This window comes from Sitophilus oryzae, unplaced genomic scaffold (genome assembly GCF_002938485.1).
Source record: "Sitophilus oryzae breed Bouriz unplaced genomic scaffold, Soryzae_2.0 scaffold_469_pilon_pilon, whole genome shotgun sequence".
Classification (NCBI taxonomy): domain Eukaryota; kingdom Metazoa; phylum Arthropoda; class Insecta; order Coleoptera; family Curculionidae; genus Sitophilus; species Sitophilus oryzae.
The window spans coordinates 1203922-1222310 of record NW_022147050.1 but is presented as its reverse complement, the minus strand read 5'-3'; the positions used below and the strand labels follow the sequence as shown (position 1 = coordinate 1222310).

General features: G+C 33.0%; 1 protein-coding gene across 1 annotated transcript in view; it reads right to left on the bottom strand.

Annotated features, from left to right (window-relative positions):
- LOC115886153 (far upstream element-binding protein 3) overlaps positions 1-18389 on the bottom strand; it is a 51348-nt gene that overhangs the window by 8807 nt on the left and 24152 nt on the right. The window contains exons 8-9 of the mRNA XM_030905226.1: positions 14239-14456; positions 1240-1469 (exon numbers count right to left, since the gene is read on the bottom strand). Coding sequence (XP_030761086.1) covers positions 1240-1469; positions 14239-14456 — 448 coding nt within the window. The remainder of the gene's footprint in view (positions 1-1239; positions 1470-14238; positions 14457-18389) is intronic.

Sequence of the window (18389 nt, the reverse complement as noted above, 5' to 3'; positions counted from 1 at the left end):
GATTATGTAAACTCAGGGATAGGAAGAAGTGTACCACTTGCATGGGTCTCCTCGATCACCTGACCTATCCATTTTAGATTTTTTATGCGGTATGATTAACAAGGTTTACAAAAGAACTTATGAATTAAGAGAGGCACTCGAAGAGGCGGCACGGGAGAAGTTTAATTACGCCGACCGGTCGTTCTGTGAGAATAACTAGTAATTCAGTTTTAAAAAGATGCATTTATGTACTCAAAACAATGGCAGATTTTTTGAACATTTTGTAAAATAACTTAAAGTGTATGTAATGATATTTTTTTTTTAAGTTTTAGTTTGTGCAATGTAAATTGTAAACAACCGTTTGATAATATATTCTGTCTTTTTATAAGTTATAAATCATAACAGAATAAGAATACCATACCAACTAAGTGAAATTAGTCAAGAAAGATAAGAATTGGCTATAACTCAGTCATTAAAAAAAAACATATTATAGCTTACATCGCCGAAAAGCTTTAAAAATGGCGCTTTGTCTGAAGTCATGGCTAACTATGGTTTCCATTTAAAAAAAACATATGTTAGTGTCATATGTCAAAAATAACAGGCTTCAGAAAAAATCGGAGAACACAAGCTCATGAGGGATGTGATTATCTACAACTTTTATCTAAAAACTCTTTGTCTGAAATAGATTATAATGGAATTAGGGACAATTTTTAAAATAGCCAAAATTTGTTTTTTTCGAAATATCTAGTAAGCCATGAACTTTTTCAAAAATCTGAAAGGCGCATATTTATGACCCCGCAAAACTGCAATTCTTTCCCCATTTAACCGACTCTATCTCCAGTAGTTTCCCAGATACTCATAGAGAACATCGTAGGAAAGTCACCCTGTATAAGAGTATTTTATTGTGTAGAGCAGCCTCTAAGATTTTTCACAAGGTTATTTTAAAAATAAATGCGATTTACCTGGAATGATGAAAAACAATAAAAATGAATAAAGGCACAATATACCCACATATATGAGATGAATACAAACTGAACTCACTGAATTAATAATTTCGGAACGCACTTCAAATTTTCTAAACAATATGTACTGATCTCAGACACACCCTAAAACGCATATTTGACAAATAATGATGACGTTTAACGATCGGTGAACATTCACTAAGTTATACTTTTAGGACAATAATTATTTATATGAAAATAAAAAGACAAAAATTATATTAGTTAAAACAAAAGATATGAATATAAAACAACTGCTTACCTGTAGTATTCTGCCCATTGTAAAGAATAATCAGGTTGACCTGTCGAAGGATTGACTTGTACACCGGCACCACCTCCCGCGCCACCCTGCGGTGGTCCTTGCGCCGGACCTGTGTTACTCTGACCGGAGACGTCCCCTTGGCCCTGCTGGCCCCATTGTTGTTGGGGATAATTAGGCATTCCTCCCCAGCCTTGTGGATTATAACCTTGCGGCGCCATACCAGGATAGGCCTGATAAAGTGTAAAAGGAATTATAATTTAATAAGGAATATTTATTTTATTTAATATAGGATTTTGCTACATTTCAATGTCACACTGTTGTTACGTAATTTGGCTGATTCTGTGGGTTCAGTCCAGCTGTTAGACTAAAGGTCTGTTCCCAGAAGAATCTCTGACTAGTCAGCGCGTTTCTTATTGGTTGAAATGCGTAGAAACCTGACTAACAATCAGGTTTCTACGCATTTTAACCAATGAGAAACGTGCTGACTAGTCAGGGATTCTTCTGGGAACAGACCTTAAGTCACGTCCGTAACCAAATTATTTTTGTTATTATGTAACCGTAGTATGCATCACTCACGTGTCCGTTCATCGGAACCGTCTCTATTTACTTTAAACTATTAAAAAAATTAATTACTATACAATTAAAATGAGCAGAAAATTAATAGAGAAAAAGAAGAAAAAATAATAATTTCAGAGAATTACTACTAGGTCACCCAAGAAAAGAAAGAAGTATGTTACTTTTACACAACTTCTTATTGTGTTATTGATCAGATTTAACGCTGGCCTCATCTCTATTATCAAGGAATAATAAATGAGAATAAATTGTAGTAATTTCATTGATAATAGTTTTTTTTGTTAAGAGTGTTAGCGTTTTTCTATGTTTTTATCATCTCGGGGAATAACCTTTTTGACAGTGTTTGCTTCATACACAATACATTAGTTTCGGAAAATTCAAGAAAATGGCTACTATCTATGTGATGCTTAGATAGAACACAAGAACGTATTAATAACCTGCAATCACTTTTGTGTGTTATTCTGTCTTTTAGAGCTCTTGATGTTTGTCCGATGTAAGTCTGTTCACAAGACAAACAGAGAATGCTATAAACCACCCCTAATTTTTTATAATTGGATCCTTCTCTTTAATACTACTGTACAAAATGCCATTTTTTAAAAGCTATTAACTAAACTACTCAAAACAATTATCGCATATTTTCTAAAACAAAATATTAATTTGAAGACACTTTGAATTCTGCGACTTTTTTTAATAGTTTTGATACTGTAAAGTGAAATTCGAAGCAATAAGCATACGCGCTGATCTGCAATTTTAGAATTTGCAGTCGGCCGACTATTTAGTTGCTAAAGTGAAAACAATACGTATATACTTACGAAGCCGACGCGCGACGTGCTGACTGTTGATTGCTGATTGCATGTGAGCGCGGCCCTATTAGAATATATTGAACGAATTACAAATTTACAACTAATTAGTCGGCCGACTAAAAATTGCGTGTCAGCGCGTAGCCCAATTACATATCCCAAAAAAACTCAGAAAAATGCATACTTCATTTACAAGTATGTAATAATTCCTTTTTTCAAATATGCAGGAACCGTTTTGAGCAGGGCGCAATGATTTAAATCAACTTTATTTAAATCAACGGATTTTATTTTAATCATCGATTTAAATCAAAAAAATTAACTTGTTTAAAAACTTATGATAAATCGAAAGATAACTCTAAAAATTATAAAAACTTTTTCTATAAAGCTATAAAAAGTATTCCTACATCAAATATATCGTATATCTATGCATCAAATAAGTACAAAGTTACACTTCCTGTTGTAACGTTTAAATACTGAAATAGATCGAAAAATAATTGTAATAACATATAACACATATACCTACTTAATATTTATTTACCTATTAAAATGTTGGACCGATTTTTGAAGTTATTTCGTGTGAATCAATTACACTTCTAAATGGCAGAATCCATTACACTTCTAAATGGCATTTTGAAATTGTGAAGTGCCAGAAATCCGGTATTTGAATACATTTAATTCGCAAACTATAGTGCAAAACTAGTTTCTTCTGATGTCAGGTTGTATTTTTATTCCCGAGGACTAATCAATGTCAAAACTAAAACCGCCCACTCTTCTTGGTGAGACAATTCCGTTTGCGGAGGAAGTTAAGTATCTAGGATTAAACCTGGACAAAAAACTTAGCTGGAACTCCCATCTGGAAAAAATATCAGAAAAGGCTTGCTATGCTCTATGGGCATGCCGCCGAATTTGTGGTAGAAACTGGGGATTAAACCCCAAAAATATGTACTGGCTATACGTGACAGCCATCAGACCTATTATCACGTATGGCGCAGTTGCCTGGTGGCAGAAAGCCAACCAAACAACGGCAAAGAATAAACTGTCAAAATTACAACGACAAGCATGCTTAGCGGTGACAGGTGCCTTTCATTCTACGCCTTCAAAAGCTATGGAAACCCTACTCGACTTACCTCCTCTTCAAATTATTTTGGAGAGGGAGGCGAGATGAGCTACATATAGGTTTCTAAATATGGCACGAGAGAGCCAAGGAACAATCATGTTCATACAAAACCGACTAGTAGACGAACTACAAATGAGATTCTGGGAATAGTCTCGGATCTCACACCACCAATCCAACTCTAACGCGCACCTACAACGTCCTGTTTCCGAATAGGGACGAATGGGATAAGCCGAGAAACGGCTTATTATTTGCGGAAATGTGTTGGTACACGGACGGATCCAAAAACGATAAAGGATCTGGCGCAGGAATTTACTGCAGCAGTCCAAAGACTGAGATCTACCACAGTCTTGGAAAACACACCACTATTTTCCATGCTGAGCTATCTGCGATTGAAACCTGTGTGCAACTGCTGGTAGAACAGCAATACACCGGGAAAACAATAAGCATATTTTCGGATAGTCAAGCCGCGTTGAAAGCACTTGAGGCAACGAAAAGTACGTCCAGGACGATTCTTCAATGTAAGAAACTACCCAATATATTAGGAGATGGAAACAAAGTGTCGCTAATATGGATACCGGGACATGTCGGCCTAGAGGGAAATGAACGTGCTGATTCCCTCGCCAAAACTGGTGCAGGCTCGCCATTCGTGGACCCAGAACCGACACTTAGCGTACCAAAAAATCTCGCAAGAGACAGGCTCTGTGAATGGGTTAGGGATGTAACGCTTCGGGACTGGTATGACAGTCCCGGAATGGAACATGCCAAAACAATCCTAGCAGGGCCATCCAAACGTAGAACAGATGAACTCCTAAAGGCTGGTAGGAACGGAGCGCGTACGCTTACTGCAGTATACAAGGGCCACTGCCGGCTGAGATCACACCTACAGAGGATGGGACTGGTGGAAGACGCCGAATGCCGACTCTGTATGGAAGATGACGAAACAATGAAGCACGTTATGTGTACCTGCCCCGCTGGGGGCAGGACCAGGTTTGAGGTGTTTGGCAAACCCACGCTAGACTTATCAGACCTAGAAGACATATCACCCTCGGACATAACGGCCTATGTTAAAAGGATGGGTCTTGAGGGCGAACTTTAATGCTCTTTTTCTATTAAAGAGCTTGTAGAAACTGAGCCACAATAGGCCCTCGCGGCGTCAGTGGAGGGTCCCAACTGGGACTCACTCTTAGTAAAATACAAAATACAATCAATGTCAAAAGATAAGCTGGAGTCAAGGCTGTTTTATACCTTTTTTGAAACAGCTAAATGTTTATCAAGCTAACTTCCGCCTTCCCTAATTTATCTTCTAGTTCATTCCAAATTTCTACCGACATTTTGTTCTGCAATAAACACTTTGCACTTTAAACATTAGATGGTACTTCTCGACTAACTTTAGATGGTTTTATTCTCGACTTAAGACTGTCATGACTATTTCCAAAAAAAAATCCTTCGATCTAAGCGGCCGATTTTTTTGCGGAAACAGGGGCATCGGCAAAGTTTACAGTATAAACTATATCGGTGGCCGATGTGGAAAAACGACACGCGCCGTAGAAATGTTAATATTGTTGCGGACCCGTGTGGACTCGACCTAACCTAACTATATGTCCCGGAGGGCGGGACATATAGTTAGGTTAGGTCGAATCCACACGGGTCCGCAACAATATTGTCAATATCGGTCACGAAGATTTAGCCATTTAGGATAGGACTTAAATAGAAAATTGATTAAAATAAAAAAAACATCCGATTAAAATCAAATAAATCGATATTTTTTTATTATGTTTTTTAAAAATCACGATTTTTTTTGCACCCTGGTTTTGAGTAGTGTATTTTTATATTCGGTTCGTCCTTGAAACGTCCCTTGAAAAGCTTAAAGCCCCATACTCACACTTCGCTCCTTCCTTCGCTTCCTTCCTTCCTTCCCTTCGCTTCCTTCCTTCCTATTCGATGCTTGGAAATTAGTCAGTTATGCAACAAGACACCACAAAATATTTTTAATATAGCAGCTACATGTTTAATACGAAATATCTAGTAACCTCTAAAATTTTTAAAAAATCCGAAAGGCGCATAATATTTATTTTATAAAACTGCAATTCTTTGTCGTGTCAAAAATTAAAATTGAATTTTAATAATATATTTTTTTTAATAAATCCGAATATTTCGGTATCATGTACAAGGTATATCAGTATGAATGTACAAGGCGAGTCAACAATAGAGTAAAGTTTATTATGTAATTTATATCAAAACCATGAAATTATGACATACTAATTAAACGTTAATGATGTCAATCCCCATTTCTTCAGATATTTTTGTAAAGGCATCATGCACAATATTTCTATTTTTTTTTATTTTTGTCGCTACGATTACATAAATATGGACATGCATTTTTTCACAAATATGAAGACAATAATTGTTTTTTTCTTCCATTTTTTAGACTATTGTGTGTGAATTATTTTTATATCGACTGGCGATTGCTAGATGTACAGGATGTCCTATTTGTGTGTGTTTTATGGGGTTTCTGGTTTATGAGTAGAGATATAAAGATGCTGTTTTCACATCATTGTTCTACTTATTATGAAACTAAATATACTACATAAGAAATAAGAAATAACTTTGAACTAAGAAGGCTAGGATAAATATGTATTTATCCTAGCCTTCTTAGTTCAAAGTTATTTCTTATTTCTTTCTTTTACTTTTTATTTTTTAATTAGTAGAAATTTTTGCATTTTTCGATAACCTTTGTATCTCGATTATCTTATAACTTATTGAAAAGGTGAAAAGGATCAGTGATGGGCTGTGGGTAAGTACCCAGTTTGTAGATAAATAAAATCTGGGTATATATGTATATACCTGTAGATTTAGATGAACATCCTAATTTTAATAAAAGGAGTTTCCGACGACGGCATAGAAAATACCCGGTATAATGCCGGGAATAGAAATATACCAATATATAATATCTACAATATACAGTGTGACCCACTCAAGACCGGGCACCCTCCATAAAATCTGTGTTTATAGTCCGATTTTGATGATTTTTTTTTCAAATATAAAGTTTCAAAAAATGTACTTTAGGGCTCAATGTCATGTTATTTCACAAAAAACAAGGCCTACTTAATAAAGTTTTTGTGGTGAAAAATTTGCAAAATCATATTAGCGATTTTTTTCAAAAATTTGAGTACACCCCTACATTCGGCATCCCCAAAACAGTTCTGTACCAAATTTCGTTTAAAAATATTAATTATTAATAATTCTGCAGTTAAATTAAATAATTCCCTATTTTTGCCAATTTAACGACGAGTTATCAAGTAACCCTTGAAAAAAACAATCCACGACAACGAGTTTTATTACAAACAATGATAAAAATACTACAAGCAACACAATAACCGAATAATAAGTTAAACATATTCAAATAATTCTAGTTGCTTCTACCAGCCCTCCATTCAGTTCAATACATTTGTAGCATCTTTTTCTTAGATTAACAGTTACATTCCTAAGCTGCTGTGGTGTAATATTTGCAGAAGCCTCTGTAATTCTAATACGTAATTCATCTACAGATTGAGGTCTAGACTTGTAAACTTGTTGCTTTAAGAAACCCCAAAGAAAGAAATCAAGGGGTGTTAGGTCCGGGGATCTCGGTGGCCACTCAATTAGCGGGCTATTTCGACCTATCCACTTATTTTCAAAATTTTCATTTAACCATTCCCTGACAACTGCCGCGTTATGCACAGGTGATCCGTCCAATTGAAATTTTAAATTCAAACGGGTTTGGCATGGTAAATTATGTATTGCATCCCAAAAGTCATTAATCAGAAAATTCAAAAACGTTGGACTATTCAAATTTCTCTCAAAAAAATATGGACCAATGATTCTATCATCAAGTATGCCACACCACACATTTAATTTCTGAGAATACTGTCTTCTTGTATTGATCACCCATTCAGGGTTTTCGACTGCCCAGAATCGCGAATTTTGAGAGGATACTACTCCGTTTGTACTAAATGTTGCCTCATCACTAAATAAAATTTCTTTTAAGAAATTTCTATTATTTAAATACTCTGCTTGAGCCCATAAGCAGAATTCTAATCGTCTAACATCATCTCCGTTTTCCAAAGTGTGTAAAATCTTTGGTTTAAAGGGTTTAACTTTATTAGTTCGCAAACATCTCCTAATATTTTCCCTTGGTATATCCAAATCAACACTGGCGCCTCTAATGCTTGCACGAGGATTGTTACGAAAATATTCTAATATTTCCTCATTCCGCCTATTTATTCAATGTTCCGGCCTTCTGTTTTTTAGTAAGTATTTTGACACACAACCAGTTTCATTAAAAACTCTATTTATTCGTTGAACCGTGCTTCTACTTACTGCAGGTCTGTCGGGATGTCTGTTGTTAAATTCTCTGGCAGCTTCTCCTGCTTGAAGATAGTTATCACCCACTAAACGAATCATTTCAATTTTATCCCTAATATTTAATTGTTCCATAATGCAAATAATATTTCTTGATACAACACTTTTCTGCGTGCTATTAAATTAATATTCAATTCTACGCTGCAAGAATTGACAGCTAATAAAACCCATTGTTGTGGATTGTTTTTTTCAAGGGTTACGTTATAACTCATCGTTAAATTGGCAAAAATAGGGAATTATTTAATTTAACTGCAGAATTATTAATAATTAATATTTTTAAACGAAATTTGGTACAGAACTGTTTTGAGGGATGCCGAATGTAGGGGTGTACTCAAATTTTTTGAAAAAAAATCGCTAATATGATTTTGCAAATTTTTCACCACAAAAACTTTATTAAGTAGGCCTTGTTTTTTGTGAAATAACATGACATTGAGCCCTAAAGTACATTTTTTGAAACTTTATATTTGAAAAAAAAATCATCAAAATCGGACTATAAACACAGATTTTATGGAGGGTGCCCGGTCTTGAGTGGGTCACACTGTGTATATATATATATATATATATATATATATATATATATATATATATATATATATATATATATAAGAAATATTGTAGATATACTCGTATTCCTGACCATTACTGGTATTATATCGGGTATTTACTATGCGGTCGTTGGAAATACCTTTTATAAAATTAGACTGTTCATCTAAATGTACAGGTATATACCGGATACCCTGATTTTTTGTTTTGTTCTACCTATTGAGTACTTACCCACCACCCGTGTCTCGTTTTTCAGATAGAATAGCAGTGACGAAAGTGGTTCTTCGTTGGGAGCTGTCTATTTCGAAAAATGACTCAAACTTATGTTCTTTTTTTTAAACAGGACACTCTATATATTATTTTTTATTTTATTTGCCTTGTTAATCTTTGATTAACGAGAGCTTTCGAAAATTATAATATACTCTATAGTTATTTATTTAGGTACTGCTAAACTGCTAAACGGCTCTTATTTTATTTAACTTAATTTTACCAGATAATTTTGCTTTGCATCGTGATATTTTGATAAACTACACGGAAACTGAACTTGTGCTGCTTTTAAATAACATGCCAATAACCAACATTTTACGTCGAATAAATCAGTTGATTGTTTTGATTACCTAATTTAAACCGGCCGACTATGTAATAAAGTTAAATAATGCATTTTTACCCCGTTTATGAAAATAAGTATTTTAGAAAGCTCGTAACAAGGAAAATAAAATAATATACAAAATATCGTATTTAAAAAAACATATAAGTTTTAGTCAATTTAAAAAAAGACGTCAGAGTTATGTCACTGCATTCTACGTGAAAAACTGTACGGGAGACCGTTTTCACCTTTTCGATAAGTTATGATACAAAGGGGATCGAAAAACGCAATAATTTCAGATTCGCCCTGTATTTTAGGAAGTAAGAGAGCTAGGACATATCTGTATGTAGCATCTTTAGTTTCATAAAAAAGTAACAGCGTAATGTGAAAACCGTATCTTTGTATTTCGACTCATAAACGAGAAACCCTGCAAACCACACGAAAATGCGACACCCTGTACAGACGTACTGCCAAATCAAGAAATCAACTACGAATGAAATCCAAGATCGATTTAAATATTTTATATATTTTAATACTTTTTTGTGTTCGTGATAATTCCCCAAAAACCGACAGTACGTGGAAGGACCGTTTCGAGGAAGTAAATGGACGAAGTAGCATTTTGGCGAAGGAGGAAGGAAGGAACACACAGTCGCATAAAATCTACATTTTCCCATAGTAAATATATGATTTTTGAACGAAGGGACGCGAGGAAGTAACGCGAGGAAGGAGCGAAGTGTGAGTATGGGGCTTAAGAGTAACTGTTTTTATTAACGGAAGTGAAAATCTGTATATGTTTATAGTTTCTGTATTTGGAGGACTCATTTTTTCAGGATTCCTGTTAACGTCAGGCAGAAGAATTTTGCTCTGTTTTTGTCATCCTCAAGATGTGGATACCAAGCAACTCTTGAATTTAGTTGTACACCTCCAAATTAATGCTGAGAAGCAGCATCTGATGTGGATAATGAAGAAAGTGTTAAAGAGAAGGTTCCATTAACGCTGTTTTGATAGGCGTTTTCATTTAACAATGAGTAGCTAACTTAGCGTTTTTATTGATTTTCTGCCCCTTATTAGAAAAAACGAAAGCTCCTCTCCAGTAGGTAAGATGATATTTTTATAATTTCTATCATTGGGATTCGAACAGATATCTTAGTCCTATGTCTCTTCCACTGAAGAAGCCCAATGGTAGTTTTTTTTTCATAAATTTTCATAATTCATTTCATAACGCCTATTTTAGTTTGTAGCAATTTTATGTGTATTATTTGAACTTAATTTAATGTTAATTATTTGTATATTACTGCTACAAACTAAAAAGGCGCTATGACATCTTCCATTTTATTTTGCGAAAAAAATTTACAAGTTGTTGGAGAAACGACAGCACTTAGAAGGGTAAGGTAAGATATCTTTTTCAATCCCAATGATAAAAATAGCAACATACCTACTGGAGACGAATTTCTGAATTATCTATATGGGGTGAATCAATCAATATAAAGCTATATTAACTTCCTTTTTTTTTAATCTCGCCACTTTCCAAGAAAAATAATGTAAACTACCTTCTACAGCAACAATATTAGATGCTGCTTTAAAGTATATAGTGTGGGTGTAACACCAAATTCAGGAAATCTTGGTTAGGTACTATACTTGGAGATGAAGGGAGAAAAAGGGCGAAATGTAGAAGTTTGTTTCTTTAATTTTAATGTAAGCATTCAGAATGTTAAAATTAGTGGTAGTCATTTTCAATTAGTAGAAAAAGTTAACTTAAAATTAATTTTTAACTGTTACGCTAATTATACTTCTAAATTTGCGAAGAATGTCATTTTGGCCTTTGATTTTCATCCGTCAAGAGAAATTGTGGTTAGAAATCAAAAGTTGATCGTTTTGTAAGCTAAATATTAGTCTTTCTCTATGGATACAACTCATTACCGCAAGCTGTTGCTATATGGCGCGTTGCTATATGGCATGTAGCTATAGGTGGCGCACCTCATTCGCCTCGGTTGTTCTACGAAAACGGAAAGATGTAGAAATAAAATATTTTATGGGTATATGTGGGGAGGCAACGTGCACAATTTAAAATTATTTTGAAATATACAGGGTGTCCCAGAACTAAGATCCATACCAAAGTTATATTTTTTCTTATGGAACACCAGGTATTTTATTTCATTTTTGGATTCTTGGACCCAAAAAAAGACATTTATTATAAGGGTTAAATATGTTTAAAATCTTTGGTTTTTGAGATATTTAAATATGCACCCTATGGGGATACACGTCCGTTTGTAATTCATCGTTCAGTTAAACCAATAATATTGAAATATGATCTGTAATTTTTGAAATAAACCAATAAAACTGGTTAAAAACAAGAGATGACGCATGGCGGATTTATATATAAACCCATCCAAAGTTAACTTAAAAAATATTAGAAACTTTTTTAGTTAAATAAATGGATTGGTATGGACGGTCACCTGCTTTTTTTCTGTCATCGTCTGTCAAAATCTTACCTGAGAAAAAAAACGGAGTATACACCATTTTATAAGTGATAATTTTGGTAACTAGCATTTTTTAATAAAGATGACAGTATCAAAGATATTTAACATAAACTAAAAATTGTTATTTTAAGGGTAGTTTTGGGGTGGTTTACACAGTCGGAGGGATGGGGACTTTTAGTATGTCAATCTGGACTACAATGGCTATTTAGCCACAACAATTCAGCTTTAAGGGGTTTTGTCCCACGAAGCACCTTAATTGCCCTGAATACGACTAATATAGTATAGGTTAGTTTAGTAGTATAGGTATAGGTTATTATTAGCGATGGGAACTATCGAATGAATTAGACTATCGAATGGTTAATGAATGAATGATTTCAACTATCGAATGGTTTTATTCGAATAAAATCATTCATTCATTTGTATACTAATGCATATGTGACAACCTCGCCGTGCGACTAAATGGTTATCGTTGAGCCACGACTATCGAATGCTTTTGATAAATGAAATTTAGTATTCGTTTGATTTTTGTATGCGTCAGTGCATTATTAGTTCTTCCAAATTTTTATAACTTCGCCGTATAAATACTGTGCTATTTTTGCGTTTATTAAAATAGTTAAAATACTAAAATAGTAGTTAATTTTGAATTTTATTTATTGACTATTGTGTGCATGTGCAGGTGGTCAAAATTTTTCCGAAAATTTGTGTGGTTTTCCATAGTCCGATCTGTCAATTATTTAATTTTATATGGTATATGGTATATTTTTTAATGGGAAATTTTGAGAAGTAGCAATTTTTAAGAGAGATGAGATGAACTACAATTAATTTTAAAAATACATATTTGTATTTTAGATGTTTTAATAATATGAATTAGTTGAACTTACTAATCATATTTAAGTAATGTGGTTAAGTAAATGGTTATCGAACTCAAACTATGGGCTGAGAAAATTAAAATGAAAGTTTTACACGTGCCAATTTAAAAAAAAAGTTAACGATGTTTGTATTTTGTTTATGCTAATTCTCTTACATGTAGTTTTTTGCGAAGAAATATTTCATTTATTTTTTAAAGTAAATGTCAGTAAAAGTAAATATAATTTTTAAATAGTAATATAAAGCACCTAATATAAATAATTTTGATTTCTAATTTTTATTTATATTTTCCTTCCATTACACTGCATGCTTAGAAAATTAATAAATGTTTATATTTCATGATTTTAAAATTTGTTGTTAATATAACAAATTAGTTCTGTAATTATTATTATTTAATAAACCAACGTTGCCACACACAAAAAATTTAGAGACTATATTATTTTTAAATAGGATCTAATATAAATAATTTTGACATCTAATTTGTTGTTTATATTTTGCTACTACTTCAAAAAAAATATTTATATTAAATGATTTTAAATTATGTTGTTAATAGGTATAACAAATTATTACTGTTATTATTATTTATTAAACCAGTCTTTGCTTAAAAACATTAAAAATCATTTTCCTCTACATCCAAAATAACAAGTATTATTGCAGTGTAACAACAGAATATTAATAAAAAAAATGCAGAATCTATAGACATACTATCCCTAACTAACTAAAGCCAAACAATAATATATTTTGCTAATATCAACTAATACCAAAATATGGCAACAGCGCCCTTCATAATGTATTTTCTGTGTAAATACTAGCACCTCAATAAAAAAAATAATGTGTCCTTATCTATATCTGACTCGGCAAAAAATCAAAGATGCCGGCTTCTTTCATAGCATTGCCACCGACCGCTGTCGGGTTTCTCGGAAAGAAACCTACGTCGCCGGGCGACAACTAAAATTCAGTTAATATTTTATTATAATCGATCCTGACGAATAAATGAATTTCATAAATGAATGAATTTTATAAATGAATGGTTTTTGCTGCCGAATTACTAGAATACAATATTTCAAGGCAGATGACGGATCTATTCGATAATTTTTATTCGAATAGTTTTCAACGAATGTTTTCTTACTAACTATCGAATTATTCGAATGAATTGCAACTATCGAATGTTTCGATAGTATTCATTCGGTAGTTCCCACTACTAGTTATTATAATAGAGAAGTTATGAGATATGAAAAAAGTTTCGAAAAATGTAATAATATACAATTGGTGTTCAATTTAAAATACGACAGATGCTACTACTTTTAGTATGAAGCGGAAACACTGTAAAGCTGAAAATAATTTACAGATGGAGTACCGGTTCTCCATAACATCTAACGTACCGTGTACGCCTTGAATCATTCTGTATAGAAAATATATAAATCGATGCATAAACAAAAATATAGAGAACAATTGGTTGGTCTCAATCATTCCAAAATATTCTATCAATCAGACATTGACACAAGATTGACAAAAAACACTTCACTGTTCACTCAGGCGGTATGAAGTTATTCAGATCAGCTAGTATAAAAATGTTATTTATGAATGGGCTATTCTGGTTAACTGGCAAAGCTAAAATAAAATAATACTTACTGTTGGTATGTTGTTGGCCATTGGAGCTGGAGCACCTCCCATATTGAGAAAATGAATGGGCATTTGTATTTTGTCGCTAATTATTCTTTTAGCAGCTTCTATACAGTCGGGATCACCCTTTATCGTAAACGTTTTCTCATTCTGATTGGCACTACTTCTTCTGTCTAGTTCGCAAAACGCTCCAGATTGCTGGTTTATTTGTTTTATGGTCTCACCACCTGAAAAAGTAAAAAAAAAATTACTATAGTAGAAATTAGTTGAAATTTTCCCTTTTCAAATAGATAAGCTGTTCCGAAAGTAATTGAAACCAATATACACATAATGGTGGTCACAAGATGCTATTACTGATACCAGCCATTGAATATAAAGGATGAAGCATAATGTTACGGATTCCATGGATTGTTAATTTTAGCACGATAAAAACCAAACTACAATTCACTACTTAATTATAATCGATACTAAATTAACTTTTAGTTACGCCATCGACAGCGCGATTAATAAATTCATTGTTGTCAACCATGGATATATTCGGTACCGGGCTGACTAACTAGAATTTAAATTCAATGTACTTAAACTGCCGTTAAACGGTAGCCTACTAAGATGCCGTTAACAGATATTATGACATCGTTGATGTCGGCGAAAAGTAACGCCTGGCTATGGCAGTTTTGCAAGAGCACCTGTGACTCCGTCGGCATCGTGAGCGAATTGTCCGTGGTTCAAATCTCACGCCAGACCAAGACTTTTTTATATATATTTTTTTTTGCTTATAGCGTGATTTATTTGGCGGGTCGGTTAGCGTGGTTATTTGCAGGGTGTTAATTCATTGGTTAGTTGGTTATTTGGTGGGGTTGGTTGGTTTTTACTAATTTATATATTTTGTTTTTCATATTTTTTTACCAGTGTCGAGGTTAAGTTGATTATTTGGTGGGGTGGATAGCGTTGGTTAGTCCTTATAAAATTCCTATATTTCATAAAGCCGTCAAGTGCATCACATCAACGATGTCATACCTATTAACGGCATTTTAGTAAGCTACCGTTTAACGGCAGTTTAAGTACAGCGATTTAAATTTCCCGCTGGTGATTCAGGTGAATAGATCTTCTGAAAAAAATGTCAGGTTGCCACATTTATTTATTTATTTCGTGACGTTTTGATTTGTATTACGAGTTTTTGGTTTAAGTGAATTGTGTTGTAATACTTTAAACTAAAAACTTTTTACTAGCAGACCTTGTAGTCGAAAATTGTTCTTTTTAGAACCGCTTGTAGCGCGAGGTGTACAAGATGACAAAGCACTTAACAGCCGTTACAAGAAAACTCGAATCTCTAGAAAACTACAATATTTTCAACAGGAAATAATAGCCCTTTGTGTCCCTTAAGTTTTGTTGATGTAAATAATAACTGTTTATATATTTATAATTAATTCATTTTTGGTTCCTAAAATATCTAGGAACCAAATTAAAATATTTGGATTAAAAGAAAATATGTAAAAGTCGGCATAATATGTGTATTGGTCAAGCTTAATCACGTAACTAAAAGTTTATTTGGTATGAGCTATACAGGGTGGTCCGAACGGTATCCCCGAAACTTCGGCATGTTCTACGAAAACTTGAGGGACAGGTAAAAAATGATATAATACAATTTGATAGACAATTAAATTGCGCATCTAATTCTCATAAAATATACAGGGTGTTCCATTTAAATCAAACGAGTTTTTGCCATTTAAAGGCGGGCGGCCACTGCGGGCGAAACTAAACTAAGCGAAGATAGGATTTGCAAAAATCAGCTTCCATACTTTTTAATGCGTCAGCGGCTACTTGACCGAAACAAACGAAAATATATGAACGAAGATTCGAATCGTAGTTTAGTTTCGCTCGTTTTAGTTCGTGACAGGTTCCAGCGAATTTTTCGCAGCGATTAGTTCTATGATAGCGGAGAAACAATACGAAAACTTAGCTGACTACTGAGCGAAAATCGTTCCCAGTGGAGTTCCCATTTAATTACCGTTTGTTTTCATATTCTTAGCTTAGTTTAGTTACGCTCGCAGTGGCCGCTCGCCTTAAAGCTAGAAATTATTTAAAATTAATTTTTAGACACTCTGTATGAGGTGTATATATAAAAATAAATGTATTGCTCATGCATCTGTAGATGTTAGTAATGTATGGCAATCGCTTCTTTGATTTTAAAGAACAACATAAATAAACATAACATACGTAAAATTTAAAAATAATCATACAGAAAGTTTGGGCTTTTTGGTTTTACCTTATTAAGTAATTGTTATCAGGTAGTAATTGTTAATTTTGAAGTTTAACTTAATATAAAATGTAATTTTAACAGAACGTCAACGATTTCTTGTAGACGTATCTGTTTTAAAAAGTAAAGTGTTCTCGAATAGTTCAATTTAAATATTTTAAATAGTTTTTTTCTTGATTTTTTATATTTTTTTGCTTCCGACGACGGAAAGAGAAAACTTTCCGACACGTTAAGCATTTTTTTCTTTGTTAAGCAAATTTTTATAACTGTAAACACAACTTCTGACAAGCAGCGTCCGTTTAGGTTTAACGCAGAAGTGTTTACAAAAAATAACTATTTTATTTTGTAGATTTTTCTTGCAGTGCAGTGGCGAAATACCCATAAAGGATTTTTTTGGATAGATGAATCCGCCACATAGGTATAGACATTTTTTACTCTGTATGAGGTAGTATTATTTTTATTATTGCAACACAATACTGATCAATAAATAAACTTCAGTAAATATTTAGTATTAAAAACTTTAATACCCTTGGAGAAATGAAGCCTTAAGATTTAACTACAATTTCACAAAATTAAAAATACACAGGTTATAGAAGTTTCATTTTTATTACAATTTTTTCAGAATAATTTCTGAAGTAACGTCAATATTTGAATGAAAATTGGTGTTTGGGAGTTTTTTGACATGTCAATATGACTCCTATTTGCAGGAGGCGCCACCTACATGGGTTTTAACTGTTTTGACGAGTGAAAACTTTTTATCTGTATCTGTATGAAACTACTGAGTGAAAAAATATACATTTTCGTAATTTTTTACGTAAAAAATGTCTCTTAGTAAACTAAGATATTTATATATATTTTATAAGTGTTTTATAAGATAAGTGTTTTGGTGTATTGTGGTGATTTAGTGTTTTTATTTTGCCATACATTTATACTAACTTTTTTACTTATTTTTATCTGAAGAATATGCTGCCGAAGTTTCCGGAATACAGTTCGGACCACCCTGTATACTTTAGGCTGGCACTGATATACAATTTCTAAGTTTTTTATTATAGGAGCTGCAGATGCCCTTTTGAGATGAACTTTTTGATAGGCACCCTTTTAACATTATGCACAGAATAAAAATAGCTTTAATTATACAGGGTGATCCGAACTGTATTCCGGAAACTTCGGCATCATATTCTGCATATAATAATAAGTAAAATAGTTCGTATAAATGTATGTCCTAAAAAGCTTAGCTTCGGAGATACAGGGTGGAGAAGTTTCATTTTTATTTCTATTTTTTTCTAAATAATTTATGAAGTAACGTTAATATTTGGATGAAAATTGGTGTCTGGTAGTTTTTGACATGAGAAATTTGATTTTGATGTCAATATGACTCCTACTCGTAGAGGGCGCTACCTACATGTTTTTTAATTGGTTTGAATAATAACTTTTCGTCCATACCTGTATAAAACTACTGAGTAAAAAATATACAATTACGACGTTTTTTACGTAAAAAAGGTTTCTTGGTAAAAATCGCTACGAGTAATAATTCTCGAGATATTTGGAATCGAAATTACTAATACCTGTCAACATTGACATAAATTAAACATGTTGACTAAATAGTTATTAAGCTGAAATCATAAATTTGAACAGTTTTGTGCCAAAAAGTTCAATAGAAACTGTTTTATCATAATTTTTTCGCTGAAAAATATATGATTAATTTAAAAAAATAAATATTTCCTAAATTTATTATTTCAGTTAAATACCTATCTACTCACCGTGTTTATTTTTTGTCAATAATGATATGTATTGACTATTTCCATTCTAAATATTTTGAGAACGGTTGCTCGTAGCGATTTTTACTAAGAGACATTTTTTACGTAGAAAGTCACAGAAATGTATATTTTTTCACTCAGTAGTT